General features: G+C 39.0%; 1 protein-coding gene across 2 annotated transcripts; it reads left to right on the forward strand.

Annotated features, from left to right (window-relative positions):
• The first annotated feature begins 1617 nt into the window (after positions 1 to 1617).
• On the forward strand, positions 1618 to 19215 carry rem1 (RAS (RAD and GEM)-like GTP-binding 1). 2 transcript variants are annotated; one of them, XR_010093914.1, is made up of 6 exons: positions 1618 to 1888; positions 4738 to 5117; positions 8730 to 8812; positions 10857 to 11076; positions 11183 to 12917; positions 19107 to 19215. XR_010093914.1 is itself a non-coding variant. In XM_063473636.1 (5 exons), the coding sequence occupies exons 2-5, from the start codon at positions 4772 to 4774 to the stop codon at positions 11458 to 11460; spliced, it is 927 nt and encodes a 308-aa protein (XP_063329706.1). In that variant the 5' UTR covers positions 1618 to 1888; positions 4738 to 4771; the 3' UTR covers positions 11461 to 13453. The 2 variants fall into 2 exon arrangements, 1 of the variants encoding a protein (XP_063329706.1); XM_063473636.1 differs by lacking the exon at positions 19107 to 19215 and having other exon boundaries at positions 11183 to 13453.
• The last annotated feature ends 4795 nt before the right edge of the window (positions 19216 to 24010 follow it).

Genomic DNA, 24010 nt, shown 5'->3' on the forward strand with positions numbered 1-24010 from the left:
GGATCTGAATTAAGCCTTCACTGAATGCCTTAAACCTGCTCGTTTCCCACTGACCAGCAGGGGGCGACTCCTCTAGTCTGTTTGTACAGAGGTTTTGCGTATGATCTCATGCACACACTGCTCAAGAGCTGTCTCCCATATTGGATGTTAGCTGGTAGCAATGATGTCCAATAACTCATTTCGTTAAAAAAATATATATATATATTATATAAATAGAAATACATTTTATATTTTTATTATCTCTTTCTAGTGTTTTCTTTTTTATCTTATTCATCTGCATCCTCCACTACTACTCCATTTCATCCAATTCCTCCTCACCTTAAGCATCATTCCTGAACTAGTTATAAGAAATCCTAGATGAACTGGTTATCATTTCAGATCAGACATGCGACCCTCCCATCTCCAGACAGATAACAAGAACCAGCTAAACAATTGCATAAAATTATAAGCTAACGCCGTGCCAGCTAACACTAGATCCTAGAATCCCAAAGTTCTTTAAGTACTTTTCTCACCAATCCATCTGTCGATCTCCTGCTCCCTTCTCCTGTCACTCGGGAACAAGACCCCGATAAACTTAAACTCCTCTACTTGGAGCAGGAACGCGTCTCTGACCTCGGCTGTGAACTGTTCCAGTGCGAGCTGGAGGCCATTACTCAATGAAGCCAACAGAACCACATCATCAGCGAAAAGCGGAGATATCCTTAAATCTTAACTCATCATTTTAACTCACCAGGACTACTAGCTACTAATCCATACAAAATCTACTGGCGACTTCATCAACTGGTAGGTAATAATGTGGTATTTTTATCCCCTCCATGTCAATTTGGATATTTCCATTATGGAATTACCCAAACTACAAACTGCAACTTATACTTAATTTTAGTACGTCGACAAGGTGGTGTCTCAAAACAAATGTAACAGTTTGTGCTCCTACTGTGAATGAACTTCCTGTATTTTGTCAATACATGCAACTTGTCTTGCCTCAAACTACACATTACGAAATTCTTCAGCTGTGACAACAACATGTTATCACGCAAACACTAAACAATGCCACAACGACATGTGGTTGTACCTGTATTAACTGGGGAAAAAAGCCTCAGAGCTGAAATATTTTTCTGCTAACCTAAAAATCAGCTGTTTTCATTCCTTAGAAAGGCAGTAAAATTATATCTTCAGCAGTTAGGGAGCTGGTAAATTGCCATTAATAAACTGGAAAATGGACTGATACTTACATAGCCCCTTTCTACTCAATTTGGGCACTCAAAGCACTTTGTAAGTCTGTTTTATCTAACCTAAGCAGAGTAAAAATAAGCCTGATATTTGGTCTCCTAAGCATCCTTAAATTATTATTTCAATCATAGGATTAAACATGTTTAATATAAGTGTCCACCATTATAACATGAGAGAAAATAAGAGCAAGTATTATCTGTATCTTTTATTTCTATGTAACCAGAATTTTTTAAAAAGTTATCATATCAAATGTAAACTAGACTATTCCAACTGAGCTGTTTTGTTACTCCAGACTGTGTCTTTTAGGTCAAACAGGAAGTGACCAAAATGTTTTCCTAAACCGCCTGCCCTCCACACTGATAAAACTCTCTCTCTCAAACACACACACACACGCACACACACACACACTCCCTCCTCAGATATCTGTTTCTCCTCTGCTGTCACTCTGAGACACACACACATACACACACACTGGGGGAGGTAGATAACCGTGATTCCACTGCTGAATTTTTAACGCTGTTGTGGAACTTTTTTTTTCTAGGCGGGTTACTGTGGCACCAGGGTACTGTTACACTGACAGAGTCAGGGAGACAGGGTTCAGTTCAGTTCTGTTGTTTACTGAAGCTGGACGGAAGCAGCTGTGCATGGAGTGTATATGGTAAGTCTAATTATCTGTCTATCTATCTACAGACATGCTGTGTGTGTTTTGTCCTGTTTTTAGCTGTTAGCCCTATAATAAACGAGTTTTAGATATTTCATTCAAAAAAACTTCACTTTCAGAGCTAAAATCATGTTTGAAATAGTTCTCATTCTTTCAGTTTGTTTGGTTTGCTTTAAGTAAAACCAAATAATGTTGTTCAGCGCCTCTTATTAACTAGTCAAGTACTGTTATTTGGTCTATTATATTGTATGTATTACATAAGCGATTTGTTACTGCTCATCCTTAGCTTCAAGTTTGTCAGTTTTGTAGGACTGGTGATGCTGTAACTTTTTAATTGCAACCAACAGCTTTCACCTGGTCTGCCTGGCCTTCACATCCACTAACTGTTGTACTTGGCACCTTTAAATGTGTTAATTATTCATTATAGGAGGGTTTTTGTGTGTCTCTGCTCTCTGGTGCATAGGAGAAGTCGCTTTTGGTTCCTTCTTTGATGTCTAGCTATATTTTGGAACTGCGACCTAAGTTTGACATTTTCCAGAAGGTTTCTTGAGTTTATATGTTTTTAAGTTAATAATTTTGAATCAGTTTAAATGATTCTGATCCCCATCTGTGATGTTTGTTATAATAGTATTCATTTTCTCAATGCATTTGTTTTCCCAGAGAAATCAAATTAAACAATGTTTTGGGTTTCTTTAACTCATTTTTAACAAAGAATGACATGACTGAATGAAAAGCATGAAGTATTGTGTATGATAGTGATACGTGATACCACAGAATACATGGAAATGTAATGAAGGTGTAAATTTTGTCTGAAACTGCACTCATTGTACAAATTGTTCACAAATTTCTTAATTGGCAAGGGCATGTTATTTGTTGTGTTGTTCCCTAGCAAAGTGGTTTCTTCTGTACATAAATCAGTGAGTGAGGTCACTCAGACACCACTTCAAAAATGCATTTATTAAAAAAAAAAAAAAAAAAACCTACATCAAAACAAACACTATTTAAGGTTAGCTCGGCAGCTATCTGTCCACAGCAAATTTATCACATTTTGAGTCCTTCTATGGCCTTGCAGTCTTTTAATAATCCCTAAAGATAATCAACTGTACTTTAAGCTTTTAATTTACTTGCACACAGACATATAGCCTGTATATAAATGATGGACATAGTCACTATAACGTCACTCACTAATTTGTGGACACCTATTTTTCAGCAACAAGGTGAGCTTTTGGGCTCTCATGATCATAGGTTTTTTAAACCACATGTCACGGGCGAGGGGTGGACGTCACTGAGAATGAAGTACTTTTGAAAAATTACTGAATGAAAGTCATGTTGGCATAAATTAGACTTTAAATTAGCCACTGAGCACTCACAAGTAAATTGTCGCCGTCACATGATGTAAGCTGCAGACTAATTTTCTCCTGCACTTTATACAGCATACAATCAGATTTATTTTTTAAAATCAAAGCAGTGGTGCCCTAGAAGAAAATCCAGATATGAAGTTCTCATGAATTGGCATCACCTTTCTGATCTGTAGGCTCTTTCTATGCATTCACTGGCCATTGTATTAGATACACCTTTTCACCCACTCAAATCAGAAGAAAGGTCATTTAAGTGCCTTTAATGCAGCTTGGTTGTTGGTGCCAGATTGGCTAGTTTGAGTATTTTGGAGACTACTGATCTACAGGGATTGAATGGTCTGAAAAACAGAAAATATCCAGTGAGCTGTGGGTCTCTGGACAAAAATACCTTGTTAATGTCTGAGGTCAGAGGAGAAACAACTCAAATAAACACTAGTTATAATGATATGCAAATTTGCATCCCATTGAATCTTGAAGCAGATGAGTTGTAAAAGCACAAGACCACACCAAGTGCCACACCTGTCAGCTAAGAAGAGGAAATGGAGGCTAAAATTTGCACACGTTCACCAAAGTTGTAGAGTAAAAGACTGGAATAACATTTTCCTGTCTGGTGAATCAGGGTTTCTGCTACGACTTTTGGATGAATTTGGCATAAACAATATAAAAACCATACATCCATACTGCTTTGTATTACCAGTTTATGCTGGCGGTAGTAGGGTTGTGATGGTATAAGGGGTGTTTTCTTTGCACACTTAGGCCTCTTAGTACCGAGCATTGTTAAAACAGCACAGCATACCTAGGTAGGCAAAAACGGAAGTTCAATCTGGTACTAGCAAGGTGTATCTAATAAACTGTCTAAGTGTAGTCTATAGTATCTTCATTAAAGACTGAAGCACTACTGCTAAAACCTACGATCAGTGAAATTAAAGATGAATGAAGTTAAAGATGAATTTGTATATATTGTTTCTGTTTTTTGTCACCGTATAATCCAATAATACAGCTGAGCTCTGAGAATTCAGATTAACTAAATAAACTTTTTTTCCTCTCTACAATATATCCTGACCACCATAACTTCCCCAGCTGTCACTGCCATAATCCCTCTGGATACACTTGTGGAGGTCAGTCTATAAAACCAGGCAGGAAATCCGGAGAACACAGTCACGCTCTCCTTTTGAAATACTGTTATTTATTTAACCTTTTATTTAACAAGGAAATCTCTGGTGCTTTATTATGCATTTTATAGTGTAGAGTAGTTAACATTATGCCACAAAAAAGACTAAACTTTTAGCAGACAAATGAAGGCCTTGCTGTGTTTCTCCACCTTCTCTGGTCTAAACTTAAAAATAGAGCGCATTTCTACATCACTGTGGCAAAAACAGAGGTGGTTATTTGGGAAAGACAACAAATTGCCTCTCTGAAAAAGTTTGCAAGGACCTTTTTGGACCAGATTTTCCTCTGAACCATTAACAGTCTTATTTCCTCCCTCAGGCCCATCCTGTCCTAATGCCTTTACCGTAGGAACATGACCCTCAACACCCAGAGAGAGAAGGAGCCCCTCCAAAGGCGAGGCAGCACGCCAATTAATCCCCTTTACCAGCAACCACCTTGGATCCCCAGCAGCACCCAACCCAACCCAGAGCAGCCCCGTCCCCAGCGCAACCACCCCCCTCTGGGACAGTCAGCGTCCTACCACCCTGGAGACAAGTCCCTCCATTACCGTGCCCAGTGGAGTTCAGACTCTGATGATGACTCACAGAGTGATTCGGACTGTGTTTACAGAGTGGTGTTGCTTGGTGATCATGGAGTCGGAAAGACTAGCCTCGCAGGAATCTTTGCCGGGATCACAGACAAGGATGAACAACCTGGAGGTGGGACATTATGAGTGCTTGTTTTTTAAGTGCCTGGTGGTCATTACATCTAAATCGTCACACTTACTGATAGTTTTTATAATAATAATAATAATTATTATTATTATTAGTAGTAGTAGTAGTAGTAGTATTATAGGTGTTGTTTAATTTAGTTGACAGGGTTAAAGTTTCCCAAAAAATGATGCCCAAAAAAACGGAAAATGATGGACCTAACACCTTTAGGAAAGAAGTTCAATATTGTACGGAAAGAACATCTAGATTCTTTAAAATAAAGCCCTTTATAAACACTTTAGGCTTAAAAAAATAAACTATTTCACTTCAGTGCACATATTCAGGGTATTTTACAGGTAGGGTCCTCCAGTCTTCTTGGAGAACTTGTCAGAGGATTCAAGCAGTCTCACTGTTTTCATTGTCTTCATATGATCCCAGACTAACTCCATGATGTTAACTCAGCCCCATAAGCACAAATGGAGATGTTACCCTTTGCTGCGCAATACCATAATGTCAAATCAAAAATGCTGCAAAGTTTTAGCACAAGCCACAGATATGGTAGGCCAGTCACTCCTAGGAAGTTTCTCCGTTTGTGGATGTTAGCTCTCACCACAGATCGATAGAGTCCCAAAGCTTTAGAAATGGCTTTACGCCTTCCCAGACCGACAGATGAAGGACTTTGTTTCTCTGCTGTTCTTGAGTTTCTTTTGATGGTGGCTGCAAAGCTTTAGCACAAGCCACAGATATGTTAACTGACAACTGACTCTGTATAAATAGAAATTAGCCAAAAGGATTCCTTAACCACAATTTTTAACCACGCTTTCACAATCTTTCACACTCAGACTCAGTGCACGGTGGATCAGCACACACTTTCTGTCTCTGACTTTGTTGTGAGATCAACCTTGGCTGGCCTGAAATTGATCATCTCTTCTGTCACGTGTTGACTGGCCTCAGGCCATAATTGATAAGCTGCATCGATCAGGTGATAGTCTGACGTGATGTGAGGCGCAGAGTCTGTCTGCTGTTTTCAGAATGGCCATACATCCATGGGTTTACATGTTTGTTTGTTTTTTGTTACTTTTGTTTTTTGTTGTTGGTTAATCACTGATTGGCCTTTTTTATCTTTTCAAACTGATCTTTTATTTGCCTCTAACATCCATATAATTTGTGTGTAATTCTTTGATTTTCAGAGAGATGAATGCAAAAAGGCTTCTTTTCTGAGTAATTCATAGCACAGACATTACAGAGTATTATTCCAACGAAACATACAGAACATTTTGAAACATTAACATTTTGGCTTTTTTTCTGTTTCATTTTTATGTGGGTTGTGCTGTCAGTGTTTACCTTATTGTGTTTATTATTTTAGTCATAGCTCTAGGGATAACAGAGATGTTCAGCTGCATCTGTCAGTGCTCCACTTTGGTTCAAACTAAAATCTCTGGACTAGATTTGGGTGATCTCTCTATAGTCCAGTCAACACTGAGACCGAGGGACAGGTTCAGGCTCATGTTAGGGTAACACTATCCACCTTTCATGTTGCATAGTGTGTGCGACCCATACACAAAAAAGAAGCAGTACTGCTGCTGCAGCCTTATGTTCCAAAAAGGACAAAGAGGACAAACTAAATGTTACTGGTAAGAAAAAGAAAAACAGCCAAGGGAGTTTATTTCCCCCTTCAAACATAAAAAGAAAAAAATACACAATCAGGAGAATCTCCAGCTTGTTCACCTACAGCCTCATTTCTGAGCATAGCTTGACGCATATTAGTTGAACATCTAACTTTTGCCTGCATTTTTTTTCCTCTTTGCTTTCTTTACTGCTGCTTCAGCATGTTTGTATACGTGCAAAATGGAACAACTGTCCACCCTAGACACACAGCTCAGTTTTTCACACATCCAATGAAAAGGAAGCTGAGGAGAGGTTATATACTAGCATTTCTGAAAATGCACAGTTCCCTGCATTGCCCTCTAATTCAATATCAACCAATAGATTATGTTTTATAGATCAGTGTTGCTGCTCACACGCATTAATTTCATCAACATCAGTGTGTTGTATTGTGTTGTGAATACAGTGCTATGAAAAAGTATTTGACGCTTCCTGATTTGTTTTTTTTCCCCTCATTTTATCACAAATGTTTCAGATCATCAAACAAATTTTTATATTAGACAAAGATACAAAATGCAGTTTTTAAATGATGATTTTATTTATTAAGGGAAAAAGCTATCCCAACCTACCTGACCCACTGTAAAAAAGTAAAACTTAGTAGCTGGTTGTGCCACCTCTGGCAAGTACTACAATCGAATGTTTGCAATAACTGACAATGAGATTTTCACATCTCTGTGGAGGCATTTTGGCCTAATCTCCTTTGTAAAATTGTTTACAAAGGTAAACAATATCCAGCGTGGACTGAGCAGCTCAATCTGATTAAAGTCCGGACTGTGACAAAGCCACACTTGCTGGTGTGTTCTTGATCATTATCCTGCTCAATTGCACTTGAGTGTCAGGGCACAAGCTTGATAGCCAAACATTCTCATTCAGGAATTTCTGATAGAGAGCAGAATTCATGGTTCCATCAATTACGGCAAGTTGTCCAGGTCCTGAAGCAAAGCATCCCCAGACCACCACACTACCCTCACATTTGTCTGACTGTTGGTATGATGTTCTCATGGAATGCTGTGTTATTTCTATGCCAAAATGCTCAACTTTTGTCTTGTCAGTCCAGAGAATGTTTTCCCAAAGTCTTGAGGACCATCAAGATGTGAGACAAGCCTGTGTGTTCTCTATGATTAGCAGTAGTTTTTGCCTTAGAGTTTTCCCATGGATGTCTTTTAGTCTCTTTCTGATTTTTGAATCATGAACTCTGACCTTAACTGAGCCAAGTGAGGCCTACAGTTTGTTAGATGTTGTTCTGGGTTCTTTTGTCATCTCCTGGATAAGTCGCTGATCTGCTCTTGGAGTAATTTTGGTAGGCCGGTCACTTCTACGAAGTTTCTCCATTTGTGGTTGTTAGCTCTCACCACAGATGGATAGAGTCCCAAAGCTTTAGAAATGGCTTCACGGCTTCCTAGACCGACAGATGAAGGACTTTGTTTCTCAGCTGTTCTTGAGTTTCTTTTGATGGTGGCATGGTGTGTTGGTTTTGATCTTTTAGCCTACTTTACTTCATTAAACAGATTTTATTTAAGCAATTTCTTGAGTCAACAGGTCTGACTGTAATCACTGATAAATCGTGATTTATCAAGGAGGGCAATTACTTTCATATGGGGCTGGATAGGTTTAGCTAACCTTTGTACTTTAAAAACTGTATTTTGTCTAATATTAAAATTTGTTTGATGGTGTGACACATTTAAATATAATGAATGAGCAAAAAAAAAAGAAATCAACAAAGGGGCAAATACTTTTTCACAGCCCTGTAGGTGCTGATATCCTTTAGCCACAGCTGCTCTTCAGTACTTGCGGTGCCCATTAGCAAGTGTCAGCATGCAAACACGCTAAAATGCCAAACAAAATAAAAACCGTCATGTGAGCGCGTTAGCATGCCGATCACAGCCTTTAGCTCAAAAGCACCAATAAGTCGGTAGATTCTCAAACCTTTCTTCTTGTATTTATTGTATGTTACAGAAGACACATATGAGAGGACACTGACAGTAGATGGAGAGGAAACCACGCTCATCGTCATGGACAACTGGGAGAACGACAAACTGGTACAGTGTGTTAGTGTGTTAATGTCAATATAGTAACTAAAACTAAAAAGTACATTTGGTTTATATCACTCATTGAAAAGTGCTTTTCAATAAAATGATTTTACATAAAAAACAATAAGGAGCCTAAAAAATCATGCTACATTCATGCTGTTTACATAAAATAACATATCCTCTAACCAAAATTGCAGATATCAGCAGTTTCTAAAAGATGAACAAAAACAAAACATATTTAAAGACAGTTACAGAGTCTTGAAATGACAGCAAAGGCACCAGTGATCTGGAAGTAGGCCTTAATGATCGGGACGTAACATGTCTACCACATACAGCATGGTCGTACATGACCATTTAAGGTTTTAAATATAAATAGTGCAACTTTAACCTGGATTCTGTAGAGCACAGTGAGCCAGTGCAAGGCTGCCAACGCTGGAGTAATGTGATCTCTCTTTTTTGTCCCAGTAATTAATCTGGCTGCAGCATTTTGAACTAATTGCAGACCAGCAAGAGATGACTGACTAACTCTAGTATACAATGCATTAAAGTAGTCCAGTCTACAGGTAACAAAAGCATGCATAACCCTTTGCAGATCTAGTGGTTTTTAAAAAAATGATTTTATTATGGAGAATGTTCTGAGCTGAAAGAAAGTTTTTAACCACAGCATCGATTTGTTTGTTGAATTTCACATTTTTGTCAAAGATTTTTCCATGGGTTTTAACCTCTATTTCATTAAAAGGGTAGTCAAAGATACCAGGTTATCCTTTAACCTCAGTTAAAAGTGGAGAGACAAACAATATGATCTCTGTTTTGGATTCGCTCAGCTGCAGAAAACTGAAACATCCCAATTTTCTATACCCAAAATGCCCTTATTGAGCCTTATTATGGTACAGTGATTTCCAAAATTCAAAGATAAATACAGCTGCAAGTTATCTGCACGACAATGAAAAGAGATATAATACTGAAAATAAAACTAAGAAATTAACAAAACTGACTTAAATAAAAAGCAAAAACTAACTAAAATAGCATCGTGTACCTACAAAACAAACTAAACCAACAATGTATAGGAAATGTCTTTAGTTGCAGTCTGGTCAAATTTGGTAGCACAACCAGCTTCTGTGAATCTGTTCATTAAGATGAGGATGTCAGTATTACTGTGTTTCAAATGTTTCCATTGTTTGGTTGTTTTTTGGATTGCTCTGAACTCCTTAAATCATTTCATCTCACAGAAAAACACTGTGCTACAAACACTACACTTTATTTAAAAAAAATAAAAATTATTGTGGAAACTAAACGACAGTTTGAAACTAAACTGAACTCAAAACCATGGTGTGTCTGTGTGTTACAGAGTAAGGCTGTAGGGCAGGCCAGGAAATTTACAGTGTTTGAATCTCTGGGTTTCACAGACACATAAAAAACAATAACAGTGGTAGGGAACTGTGTCTAGATCATAATATTTTTTTAAAAAACAAACTTTTCCTATGCTGATTAAGGTTTTATTTTGGGATCTCTAAAACATAAACTTGTCGCTTTGACACAGCAAAATGAATTTTACCAAAAGAAATAAGATATGGTTGATTAAAAAAACTACCACAAAAACTAAACATCTCAAGGTGTGCACAAATAATATGAATACGTGTGTCAGTAAGTTTGTTTGTTTTTTTCACATTTAATGTGAAATTCAGAACAAAGTGTTCTGTTGGAGCAAATTTCATAACCATGTTTAACAAACATGTTGCAAATGACCTAAAATGTACTAAAAAGCCTGTACAATAAAGTTCTTTCTACCTTGGTACCATTAAAAAAAAATCTTGAGCTGCAAAGCAGTATAATTTATAGTGGCCATTTGCATAGCTCTCTGGTTATGCGTAGAGGACTATGAGTTAAACCAGTGCAGGGGCTACAGACATGTGCGCAGTTGAAGTCCTCAAAAAAGCTGGACAACTTTGTCCAGCACAAGCAGCTTAAGAAGTAGGCATTCATTATGTGAGTATTCACAAAGAAGCTGATAACATCTGATTTAAAGTCTGGGTTCAACCTTCTCTGTGTTTAGGTTTCCTGTCAGGAGGGGGAGGATGGCCCCTCTCACAATGACTGTCTGAAGGTGGGGAGTGCTTACGTCATCGTCTACTCGGTCACCGACCGCTCAAGCTTTGATTCTGCTGCTGAGCTCCGCATCACGCTCCGACGTACCCGCCAGGCCGAAAACCTTCCCATCATCCTCGTAGGAAACAAGAGTGACTTAGTCCGATCGAGAGAAGTTGCTGTGGAAGGTGGAGTGCAAGTGCAAGACGTACATAAAAACACATAAAAACCACAAAAGTACTAATAATGAATTCATGCTACTATATTAATATGTCTGTGTGCATTTTTCCCCAGAGGGCCGAGCATGTGCAGTCGTGTTTGACTGCAAATTCATTGAGACGTCAGCGTCGCTTCAGCACAACGTGACCGAGCTATTTGAGGGTGTGGTCCGACAGATCCGCCTTCGTCGAGACAGCACCGAGGCCATTCAACGCAGGCGCTCCGTTTATAAACGGAAAGAGAGCCTCACTTGTAAGGCCCGGCGCTTCCTGGACCGACTGGTGGCACGCAACAACCAGCGCATGGCAGTGAAAGTGCGGTCCAAGAGCTGCCACGACTTGGCCGTTCTGTGAATTTGTCTGTCCGCCAGCAAGTTTTTTGACTCACTGGAGCTCTCTCTGGTCGTGATAATGTGGACGTTAGTGTCTGCAGTGATTCTAACGCGCAGCGCCAGACAAGTTCAGCAGTGAACTACATCAGCAGACAGTAACATAGTCACTGTGATCATGTTTGAGCATCTGGTGTTAACATTTGTGGAACTGTAACAGCAGATGACTTAAATATTGAGATACCAAACAGTTAAGTGTTCAATGTTCATTGTGAGAGTGTGTTCAGTGTGTGTGGATCATGTAATGTAGTTTCCACTGTGTCGCATGTGTTGTTTTCCTGAGGTTTTGACTGTTTTTAGTTCCCCACTGTGCAGAATAAAGTCTTAATTAAGTCTTAAAGGAATAGTAATCTCAAAATCACATTTTTCACAAAGAACATGATATTGATATGATATTATTTATGATGATGCCATATTTATTTCCAAGTTAACTGCTTTTTTGAAAATTATTTGAATTTACTAACTGCTTTTTGTGTGTATTTTTAAAGGATGCATGTGGCCACTGTGCCATCAACTCGGACTGTCACTTGGTTTTTGAAACCAGTGATGTCCATAGTTAGAAAATGGAGTGCTAGACAGCTTAGTTAACAAGCTAAATCCACAAGATATGTAGCTACATAGCACAGATGTAGATTCCTGCTGATTTGAGTTTTCACTCACCAACTCAACAGCAACCTACTGAATAGGGTGTAGTCTTATCAACAATCAATTCTACCAGAAATTTAAAAGCCTCCAACAGGACACCAACACTGCAAACATGGTGAAAAAGTCAATTTCACTGACTTGAATAAGAAGAGGTGTGGTGTGAAAACAGATACCAGATATTGCCTGTGTTGGTACACCTCAACTTTAAGCCCTAAAATTGAAAAGGATTTTTTAAAATCATCTAACCACCATGAATGGTGGATGGATGATTGGCATTTTAAGCGCCAATCTCCAAATTTGCTTCTTAATACCTGAAATTTGATCAGAATTTGGCTCTTCTGCTTTCTCATCTAATATAAGCTGCTAACATTAGCAATTTCAGCTAACTAGCGTAAGCCAAGCACTGGCGCATCATAAACTAACATTAACTAACATTTTGTTGGGTTACAGGTTAAATTTGAAAAAGCAAAGGACACAACCACACAGTGTACGCAGTTTCATATTTGATTTCAGAGTGTACAGTTTCATTTATTTTGAAATATACTACTTCAATATTCTCATCCGATTTACTCTTTCCCTCCAGTTAAAATCTTTTCTCTGCAGGAGACCCAGGGATCAAATCTGTGTTTCACTTCACATAAACACACTGTCAGGCCTCCTGGATATTTACTGTTGTCTTGGTGAGCTGTGGCCCATTGAAGAAGAGTTTGTTTACTGAGAGGTCGCCATGACGACACAGTCACATCTTGACATCTCTGTATGGTTGACATAAAGCAGGTGAGTGTTTGGGATGGTGACTTTTTATGGGATTGAACCTAACATCTACCTGCTGGGAACACATAGTACTTACAGCAACTCCCAGTTTCCACTTTTAAAATATGAATGTTGTGAGCACAAGTAAGACAGACATGAAGGATTATGGATATGCAGCCAACACGGATGTACCTGAATGCAAGCCTCCCAAAAAAATATATGATTGACTGGTTGAAAAGCAGGTTGTAATGGAGAGAGACCAACAACAAAGACAAAAAAAATATTTTACTTCAGGAGCTAATTTAAGGGAACAGTTGTCCCGCATATTTTTGACACTGCCCCCTGGTGACAGTGTACAGCTACTACACATAGACAAAGGCCTGAAAAACTCTAAAATCACTTTACATCACAGGCCACATACAGCCCACTTTTTCTACACGATAAATAAAAGCATGCTGTGACAAATCAAAACATCTGTCAGCATGACTCTTTGGACTTACATTGTAATAAAAAAAAAAATAAAATTACAGAAATAGTTCTGGCAGCTAATTGCCCAGACTGTCCAGTTTGTTGTTGTTGTTGTTGTTTGTCTTCTTTTTTTTAACTGTACTCATAAAAAATACCTTTTACAGTAGAAAGTGAACAAGAGAAACTTTTCTGTTTTTCACAAAGTTACAGAGGTTTTATTATACACATAGCTAAGCGTTTTGCAGTTTGACATAATTTGTGTAAGTTGAAATTTCCTTGAAATTGAATAGCAGAATTTTTTGTCAGAGGTCATTTTTGGAGGGGGAAAAACAACAAAAAACAGTGGCCAACAACACTGTACACAACAGTAGAGTGGTAATAAGCAAGCAAATAATGCAGAAAATAGAGATCTCTTATGGAAAACTGGTCTCAAAGCAAACAGAGAGAGCTATGCAGGAAGTACACTTTTATCGTGGTCAAATTCAGGGAATTCATTACAATGTTTTTCAAATGTGGAGTGTAGTTGTGGTCTTCTTTTGCTGTTGGTTCGCACTTTGTGTTTACATCTTTTTGTAGAATCTGTTTACTTGGACTTTAATTGTTTGCTATTTTAGCTGTTCAGCGGTTGTTGAAATGGTTTTGTGAGCTTTTAGCTGATATTCTGACATTTCTGTCAATATCACACATGTCTATATTTAAAGAACAGATCCAGCAGTATATCGTGTTAAACCAGATGTTCTCCCTCTCGCCTCAGAGAGATACAGAGATTGGGGTTCAACAGGTTAATTGTTTATTGCTTAATTACTTTGAGTAGTATGAATAGCCATTAGGAAGTTTTTATAAGTAGGAAAAGCTGAAAACTTATGAAAATACAGTTAAAAGTCCAAAATGTTGTGCTTGTTTGTGGTGAGCAGCAGATCAAGCAAATTAAGAATTAAAAATGGCTTTGAGCGCACATTCAGGCCTGTGAGACTCATTTAAACACTCAGACACTGAGCCATGGCTCTGTGCTACATGCACACATTTCTCCATCTATGCTATTCAAAGCAGGGCTGAAGATTCGGTTCCCAGATACCGACAGGCCATTAATAATTGACATATGAAATTATCATGCAGGATGGATATAAGTCTATCGTACAGGGCCATATGTTTGACACCTCTGAACTTCACCGTCTCAGCAACATATATTCAACTCCTTTAATCAGGTTTTACTGTAAGATTTACTAAAAGATTTAAGCTTAAAAAATAAAACTTAAAAGTTAGGTTGCTACACATTGTCATACTTCTAAATATTGGCCATTCAAAGGAAGGTTTTAGTTATATTTTTTAACTGTGACTCATGCAAAGCTACTCTTGTGGTGTTCCAGAATAAAAGGATGGCACTGGAGTAGGTAATTTTATCACACCAAAGGCAATTTTCATTGAATCAGTTCAAGTCAATTCAGTTTTATTTATACAGCACCAAATCACAACAACGGTCACCTCTAATTGTTTTATACCATAAGGTAAAGACCCTATGACCGAGCACTTTGCAATAGTAAGAAGGAAAAACTCCCTATTAACAGGAAAAGTCCCTATAACCGTCTCAGGAAGGGGGGGTTCTCTGCAGCAAACAGCTGGAGGGTGAAGGGAAAGAAAAACAAGAGAAAGAAGAGGTGAGGAGAGGGGGAAAGAAGTTATCAGTGCATCACATGAAGTCCTGAAGCATAGACATACTACACTGTTATTCAAATTTTCCTTTGGCTATAATCCTGCAAAATATAAGTAGTGTTCAAAAAACATTATTACAAAAAGAAAAAGAAAAAACAGTGTTTAGCAGCATAACTAAAGGATGGGTTCAGGGTCACCTAATCCGTAACTATTAGCTTTTTCAAAAAGTCAAGCTTTGACTCGATCTTTAAAGTAGAGAGGGTGTCTGTTTCCTGACAGCTGGTTCCACAGACGAGGAACGTGAAAGCTGAAAGTTCTGCCTCCTTTCTTCTTTAATAAACTCTAGAAACCAGAAGAAAGCCTGTAGTCTGACAGCACAGAAAATATGGTACTATGAGGTATGTAAGATATGATGAGGACTGATTATTCATAACTTTTTATCATGCCGCACATCATGAATGTGTAGCACTTTGCTATTTAGCACTAAACACAAGTTTGAGTTTTTACTGCTTATCCTGGTGTAAAATGCTATTGAGTCACTGCTGAGGTATTTCACTCAAAGCTAAAGATCACAGACTGTTGGCGATGCTCAAAGAAAAGTAAGACTAATGAACCAGTCACTGAAAAATTCACAGAATTGAAGCCGACATGCTGTGAAATAACATCAAGCAGGTTTCCATCAGCAGCAGTTTATCTGGAACCCACATTGACAGAGTGGTCGTCCCAGTTTTTCCTGATCAAATATCCTATCTGTTTATTGATCAGGCATTCCACTGACATACATTTACACAAATACACACACTCACTCACACACTGCAGCTGTACAGGGACAGTAGATGGAGGAGGGCTGTTGAACATTGATTTGATGAGGGTAATGGAAAGAATGCATGACTCTGCTCAACCCGGATGACACATACACACACTCATGCTCCCAGGCGCACACACACCACACACGCACACACACCACACACACAATGAGGTGTAAACATCCTCTCAGTGGAGGAGGACCAGACTCTGAACTGTGAGTTCAACTCCCTCCTGAATCTGTTATGAATAGAAACTTTAAAGTGACCTATAATGCTTATATCTAGCGCCATCAGTTTTTATTCCTAAATTCTTCCAGAGTAGTAGTGAAACACGTGGCTATATGATGAATATTCCCACTCATTTACATTGTACAGAACCAACAATAGACAAAAACTGTCCAAAACTTAAGCACTTTGAGTATCCTGAAGCTTAAGATTTTCACTCAGAGAATATGTGTGCATGTACTTTTTTCAGCTGCTCCCTTTAGTGGTCACTACCAGAGATGGGCTGCGTTACTGTAATCCGATTACTTTTTTCAAGTAACGAGTAAAGTAAGGGATTACTATTGCAAAAACGGTAATTAGATTACCATTAATTTCCCGTAAGCACGCTGCGTTACTGCATTACTAAAACCATGATTATGTCTCATGACAGTGACGTAAGCGAGTGCGACGTTCGTGACAACAGCTGTGTGCAGATCAACAATGGATAATATATCGAGTGCGGGAGAGAGTATGAGCGTGCAGCGTTTAAAGCGTGGAAGTACTGACCTTACTTTGAGTTTGATTCCATAAAAAGTGACAAAAACAGTGTCCGTTGTACGTGGGAAGAAAACTTCTTTTTACAGCGAAAAATACCCCTAAACAAGCACCGAGTGCGCTACCACGTAATGGGAAATTCACAGAGAAACTCGCGGATTCTTCCACTGACCGCTGCGGCACACCTGCACCAGGGCAAACCTCCGCCTACCCCACTCCTGCTTTACAGGTGAAAATAGAGCAACAGGACCACTAGTCTTTGATTTTATTTATTTTCTGCTCTGTTTTACTTGCATCTATTTGAAAGAGTGAGTGTAAACACACAAAAAAAAATTATTTTATGTGCTGGAATGTGCAGAAAATAGGTTTAAATGTTAAACAAATTTCTTCCAGTCAGAGAATGTTGCATATAATTACATTTTTGCTTGATTCATAAAGTTAAAAGATTAAAACTAATAAAACAAGTTTTAAAAAGAGACTTTTCCATTTGATTACATTTTGTATGATGGATTATGCAGAAAAAGTAGAATTGGACTGAAAGATCTATTGCTTTATCACCTATTCAGGTTGTAAATCGTGTTTTTAAAAAGTAACTAAGTAATTAATTACTTTTGAAAATAAGTAATCAGTAAAGTAACGGGATTACTTTTGGGGGGAAGTAATCAGTAATTAGTTACTGATTACTTTTTTCAAGTAACTTGACCAACACTGGTCACTACAGTGGATCATCTGCCTCCATCTTACCTATTCCCAGCATCCTCGCCTGTCACACCAACATTCCCCATGTCCTCCTTCACTACATCTATGGCGCTTATCTTTGGTCTTTCTCTTTTCCTCCTGCCTGGCAGCTCCATATTTAACATTCTTTCCCCAATATATCCACTATCCCTCCTCTGCACATGTCCAAACCATCTCAGCCTTCCCTCTTGAACATTGTCTCCAAAATCCTCAACCTGAGCTGACCCTCCGCCTCTGATGTACTTATTTCTAATCTTATCCATCCTGGTCACTCCCAATGAAAATCTTAGCATCCTCATGTTTGATTTGGCAAAGATTTTATGACGGATGCCATTCCTGATGTAACCTTCCTGATTTATCTAGTCTTGGGACCAGCACTTAAAGTAAACTGTCTTGCGTCCCTCCCTGTAGCTAGCTTATTACTTGTACTTGCACTGATGTCATTATTTAAAGCTTTGGTCATGTTTAAGATAAGTGTCTACCAGTAGACACTTATCTTTGTACTTATACTTGTAACAGGAGAAATCCCAAGCATGCATAATAGGTCCACCACCAGCAAAAACAGATGACGCCCACATAAGGAGTCAGCCAGAGTGACAGAGGCTGAAACAGTGCAGCCAACCAGCACACCACATATTGTGCCTCAAGTGTCTTAATATTGTTTTTGCAGTTATCATCTGGGTGGGTTACATCTACTTATTTTGGTTTAGGAAAAGATCACATTTTTGGGTCGCAATCTAAACCCTACATGCCGAAATGTTGCTAAAAGGCATCCAGTGTGTTAACATGTGGCTAAGGCATCCTGGCTTTAAAGTCTCTGATGAGCTGTAATGAGTAAAATAGTCTCTGCTCGGCTCTTTGTTCTTTTACCTGTAAAATCATGAAACACTGTACATGGCTAATTGCTGAGCAACAGGCAAACCTGAATGTCACAGACTGAGAGAAACCCTCTGTGGGTATATCTGCACCTTAACACGCCGCCACTGACCTCAGGCTTATTCTTAATACCATTTCAAACATTTCAGCCCCTTTGAGGTGCGTTTGATTTGCCGACATGGAGTACAGAAGAGAGAAAATCAAGCACTCGCCTGTGTTTATTTAAACTGAACAGTTTCCACTCTGTATGTGTCCATGTCTCTGGTTCAGTGTGCAGACATCAGTCCTGTAACTCTGCCTCTTTATTCACTGTGACACTACGAAGATCTACAGGAATGTAAACTGACTGCAGTTTAGCTTCATGATACTGTGGCTCCACCTGCTGGCTGAATGTTGTTTGCAAAAGACATTCATGATGTTTTCTTTAAAGATGTAGTCAGCCATTTTTTGAGTTGTTGGTTTTTATTTTTGTTTTTTTGTTGTTGTTTTTGGGGGGGATAAAAAAAGTTTTGTAATTACTTCTAGCAAACTGATGACATACATGTAACCCAGTTCCTGGAACCTGCCATATGGCCCCGCCCCTACATCTTTTTTGTTTTTGTTTTTTACCTATCCAGCAGTTGAAGCAAGCAGAATCATGGTCTGAATGCTTTGTTGAGCCAAACTTATTTACTTTCCCAAGAGGAGCACCATAGTGTTTTTAATTGTTTTTGTTTAATTAATTGATTAATTAATTTCTATTATTGGTGTTATTATCTGTGTGGATATTATGCTGGAGCAGACAAGGAATAAAGGCCAGATTGGCAAAAGATAGAAGACAACGGGGAAAAGGGGGGATGGAAAAATTTTGTGTATTTATCCAGTCTTAGAATAAATGAGGGTGAGAGACTACAGCAATGCACTCATGCCCCCCAAGGGAGCCAGAGACGGACAGGGAAAGACCCACAAGAAACCGGATGCCGACGGACCCCAAGGAAGCTGAAGATCTGAGGCCACATGTCCTGATGACAAACGTGTCCACCCCAGGGAAGCCAAGGGAAAGGGAGGTCCCAGACGTCTTGATGCGTGCTCAATCGCCCAGGTAAGGAAATGCCATCTTGATGCAGCGTTTTCAGTGGGAGAAACATTTCATAACTCATCCAAGTGACTTCTTTAGTCTAATCTGACTGCAGGTTTCCCAACCTTATAAACAATACATTGCACAGTGACTGAAACTAGCACTACTGAATGAACAATGGGCTGGAAGGTCAGTTCCTTGATGATTTATCAATCACTAATCAATCCGTCCCAGATGGAGCTCCCACAGCAAAAGGCATGAGTGCCAGGGGACTACAGGCAGCGGGCAACTGACCCTGCGGCAAGCCAAGGATAGGGCCCCAGGCCCCCGAGAACCCCCCAACACAGCAGGTTATGACTTTATGTCAGCTAATGTTAGACTCGAGTGTCCTAAAAATAACACTTTCCTTCTGATAAATAAATAGTTTGACCACATTCTCATACATACTGTATGAGAATGTGGTCAAACTATTAAGTTAGTGTCAAGTTCAACCGTGTTAGATCCACTTGAAAGACATTTTCAGTAATGCTGGCTAACAGCAGCTAACAGTGGAAAAAAGGGGGGCTTACCAACAGAACATTTAAGGATATCCTCAACAACATATGAAGTCTAAGGAGCTTGGAAAGAAAAGCGTCTGGACTTCTTTAAGTTGCTTGAATCGGACAGGTAAAGACCCACCCTATCATGTGAATTCACATGATAGGGTGGGGCCAGGTTTAACAATGAGCTCACCCAAAACCCTGGCTGATTAGGTCCCACACCCGCTTTCACACCTTGGCTCATGTGATTAGAGGATCGCCAGGGGGTCCTTTGTCCCTCTTTGGGGGGATACTCCCACTGGGTTTAAATCTGGGACTCTCGACCATTTGACCTTAGAACTGAAGAAGCTTCTCGGATGAGAGGTGAAACGTCTTCAAGCAACTTAAAGAAGTCCAGACGCTTTTCTTTCCAAGCTCCTTAGACTACGATGACCTGGATGACTGAGAACCTTCACAGACAACAACATATGAAGTAGAACAGTGTCTTTGACTGGCATTAGACTCCTTTTAAAACGTTTTAGAGCCTCCTCCAGAGTAAATAGATGAGACTCACCTGGCATATCAAGGTAAACAGCTAACTGACAACCTTGCAGACCTAAACAAAAAAAAAATATGATAGGACAGATCTGAGGAACCCCAGTTTTTGCAGTGACTTGGGGGTAAAAACGCATACTGCAAAATATGTATTTGCTATTGAGTCCAGTTTTTTGTTTGTTTGTTTATTTGTTTGTTGTTGTTTTCTTGTTTTTTGCTGACTAAAGCACATTTGTCCTACAACAGCCATTATATATATATATATATATATATATATATATATATTTTTTTTTTTTTTTTTTTTAAATTTACAACAGCCATTATAGCTAGGCTGTAAGAAAACAGAAATCAGTGGACTGCAGTTTGTAATCTTGTGACCTCTAGTGGTAAGAATTTACACACTTTAAACTGAAAAAGGTGCATTTCTCTTTAAATACACGAGTTTGTAAAAGCAATACACAAACAAAAAAGTCAGATTTACTTTATGTTTTTCATTCTCCCACAATATGTTCATTCACATATGGCCTCTCAGTTTTGCTTTTCTGCATTTGGCGCAAATGCAAAAGAAAAACATTTTGAAGATGTCCTACAGTTAAGACGTGGGTCTAATAATTGTAGTAATTATTCCTCTCACCCTGTTTAACATTTAATTTCTATCTTTGTTTATTTATTTTTTCTGTCTTTTGTTTAACTACCACCGCCTTTGCCACTGATGTAGTGTATAGGCTGTAACTTGCCCTGTATCATACAGACACACCGAACACGTTGCGCTTTTGCACAAGTCCTCAAAAGCTGGACTGTGAAAAAAGTGAAGTTGAAATGAAGCAACGATGATTTGGTCCTGATGTTCCCAAGCCAGGAAAGAAAAAGACGCAGATTCTGAGTTCATCAGATTCTCAGAGAAGGCATTTTATGTTTTGATCCAGGAGCTGAAACTGTACGATGGCCGCTTTTGTACGTATTTCAAGATGTCAGTGCAGTTTAAGCTCTTGTTAGCAGAGTGGGGACCACACACCTGAGCAGGCAGAGAAATAATTTTAGAGAGCCGAGTGAGCAGTGTTTAGCTGTGTGCCTGAGGTAAAATAGTTGTTGTTGTTGTTGTTGTTTTTAAACTATTTTTACTATTAAAATTATTTTACTATTTCCGTTTCATTGTATATTCAGTACAGGCACGCGATTTGAGCTATGCTGGCTGCCAAATGCAGTGTTCTGATTGGTCAGATCTGTTAATTCAGATTCGAAACATTGGGAAAATCGAGCTTGGTCGGAGTGAACAGCTGCATGAAGAATAGATGAGTCCGAATACTTACGAAATATTACGAAATATATATATTTCGTGCGAAATGAAATATTCGCACAGATTTTACGTGTGAAAGGGCCTTAAACGTGTAAGGCAGAAAAGTCCAACATGGATCGAGGGGGGAGAGAGGAGACGAGGGCGGATTATGAGAAATGACTTTTCAGGAATGTCGGGGCCTCCCACTGACCTGAGAACAATTTCACTTGAATAGAAAAGCTGTGCAAACATGTCTGGAGAAGAAAAAACAGCTTCTGACACGTTACATGTTGGTATGTTTGCAATCCGATAGAGGCAGGGCTTCATTTCCTTTCTGTCACAGAGGAAACACAGAAGAAAACAGAGCCGCTATTTGTTCTCTCTGACCCTATATCAAATTTTCAGGTAGACTAAGAATAGTTTTAATTCAGTCTTTATATTTATTCTTTACCCTCAGACCTTTACCCACCACCAATCTGCTGGTGAGGGAATAGAAATTACAGCAGTCCTTTAAACATTAGTTTATTGATATTGATATCTGACGTAGGGGCTGATACAAAGAGGTCCTAATTACATGTATTTCGAAGGTTGCGCGGCGGAGTTAAATCAACGGATCCTGTGTGGTTACCATAAAACCGAGCTGGTCTACTGAGTGGTTGATCTGCAGCAGAATGAACAGCACAGGTAAGAAGTGAAATAGCAGGACACAGCAGTCACCCTGCACAGACACCGAGTCCATGCAGGACACACGAAGGATGCAGGGATGAGCTTCTGGTAGTCGGCGCGACTACCAGCAGCAAGTGTGTTCCAGCAAATATATACATACTAATGCAAGGTGCATTTTTAAGGTTTCTTTGAAGTTTTTTTTTATTCTAAGACTGGATAAATACACAAAATTAAACATTCACTGAAATTAAATAACCTGCTGCCTAAACTTCTGTTAAATGGCGACCTGATATCAGTTAACCTGTTAATTGCATCTTTTGGTTTTTATTTTCTCTCTGGGATTTATTTGTTCATGAACAGCTTTACTTATAAACAGAGGTTGTTGTATTTTGTTGAGGAAACAATTCCAATGTGAATATTTTTTAGTTTTAGGATTTTCCTTTGACCTAAGTCCTGAAAGAAATGACGACTCTGTTTTTCATAGATGGATATACCTGGATTTTTGTTCTTATGTTGATTATCAGCATTACCACCTCATTCAATTTTAATATAGCTTTTGATATGGATGGATAATTGATATGGATCATTAATTGATATGGATTAGTTTATGCATTTCATTGGGTTGTAATTCTCTTACACTGTAACATTTATCTTTTGGATGGCGGCACAAAGATTGAAAGAATGTGAGAGACAGGGAGAAAGCTGTGTGAAGATGGGAGAGAAAAAGAAACAAACATTTACAAAACTCTGCCAAAGTCAACATCAAAATTATAATGCCAAAGTAGCTTCTATTTTGCCCGCATACATAGCTGCATTCAAGCACCTGAGCAAGGACTAAGCGACCCCGCCTACTGTCCATTGTAGATAAAAGCAATCCATGAGCTAGGGCTCTGAAGTGTTCTTGTTACAACATGTAGAAGGGGAAATAGGAGCCCTTTCAGTTGTATTCAGCTCTTGAAATTAGGCTGAAAGACTTTTAAACAAACCAACCAACCAGAACGACTCAGAAGATTAATGTCTTAAAGAATACTAAGAACTGTAGAAGGGAAGTTAGACTGATTGCTGACAAGGGACAAGGTGGAGGAAAGTGAAGCTCAGAGTAGGACTTGGGACTCCAGGAATGTCCCACCGTGAGGAACCCCCAGGGCAGACCCGGGACTTGCTAGAGAAATTATATCTCTTGGCTAACTTGCGAGTGTCTCTGTGTCCTCCTGGATGAGCTGGTTTGAGGGATGCCTGGGTTTCTCTGCTCAGGCTGCTGCTTCAGTGACCAAAACGCCCCAAAACGGCAGAAAATAGATGCATGAAAGGATGGATAAGCTAAGACAGATTTTTGAAGATTGGGCAGTCCATCAAAGTAACAAATGCGACTGATGCCTTTTGATAAGGGGAAAAAGGAAAAAAATCCCTCTGGAAGGGGAGACCTCTCTTAAACAGAGTGCACCAAGGCCACAGAGACCAGCCCTGGGTACATGAGCATACATTTCCCTTCCCACAACTGCTGAGGCCCAGCTTACACAATACTTATTATCCATAATAAACTTCAGATGTTGATGTCATCCTCTGAGCGTTCACCTTACCCTAAGCAAAAAACATCCCCCCCACCCCCACTCACCCACCCACCCAAAAAAAAAGGATAATTAATTAATGAATTCAAAAAGAACTTAGATGAATTTGAGTTCTCTCTGTGTTAGTTTGAATGGTTTGTTTCTTGTTTCTTTTTATTCCAGCTGCATATTCCCCTCTCA

The sequence above is a fragment of the Pelmatolapia mariae genome, linkage group LG5, assembly GCF_036321145.2.
Source record: "Pelmatolapia mariae isolate MD_Pm_ZW linkage group LG5, Pm_UMD_F_2, whole genome shotgun sequence".
In the NCBI taxonomy this organism is placed as follows: Eukaryota; Metazoa; Chordata; class Actinopteri; order Cichliformes; family Cichlidae; genus Pelmatolapia; species Pelmatolapia mariae.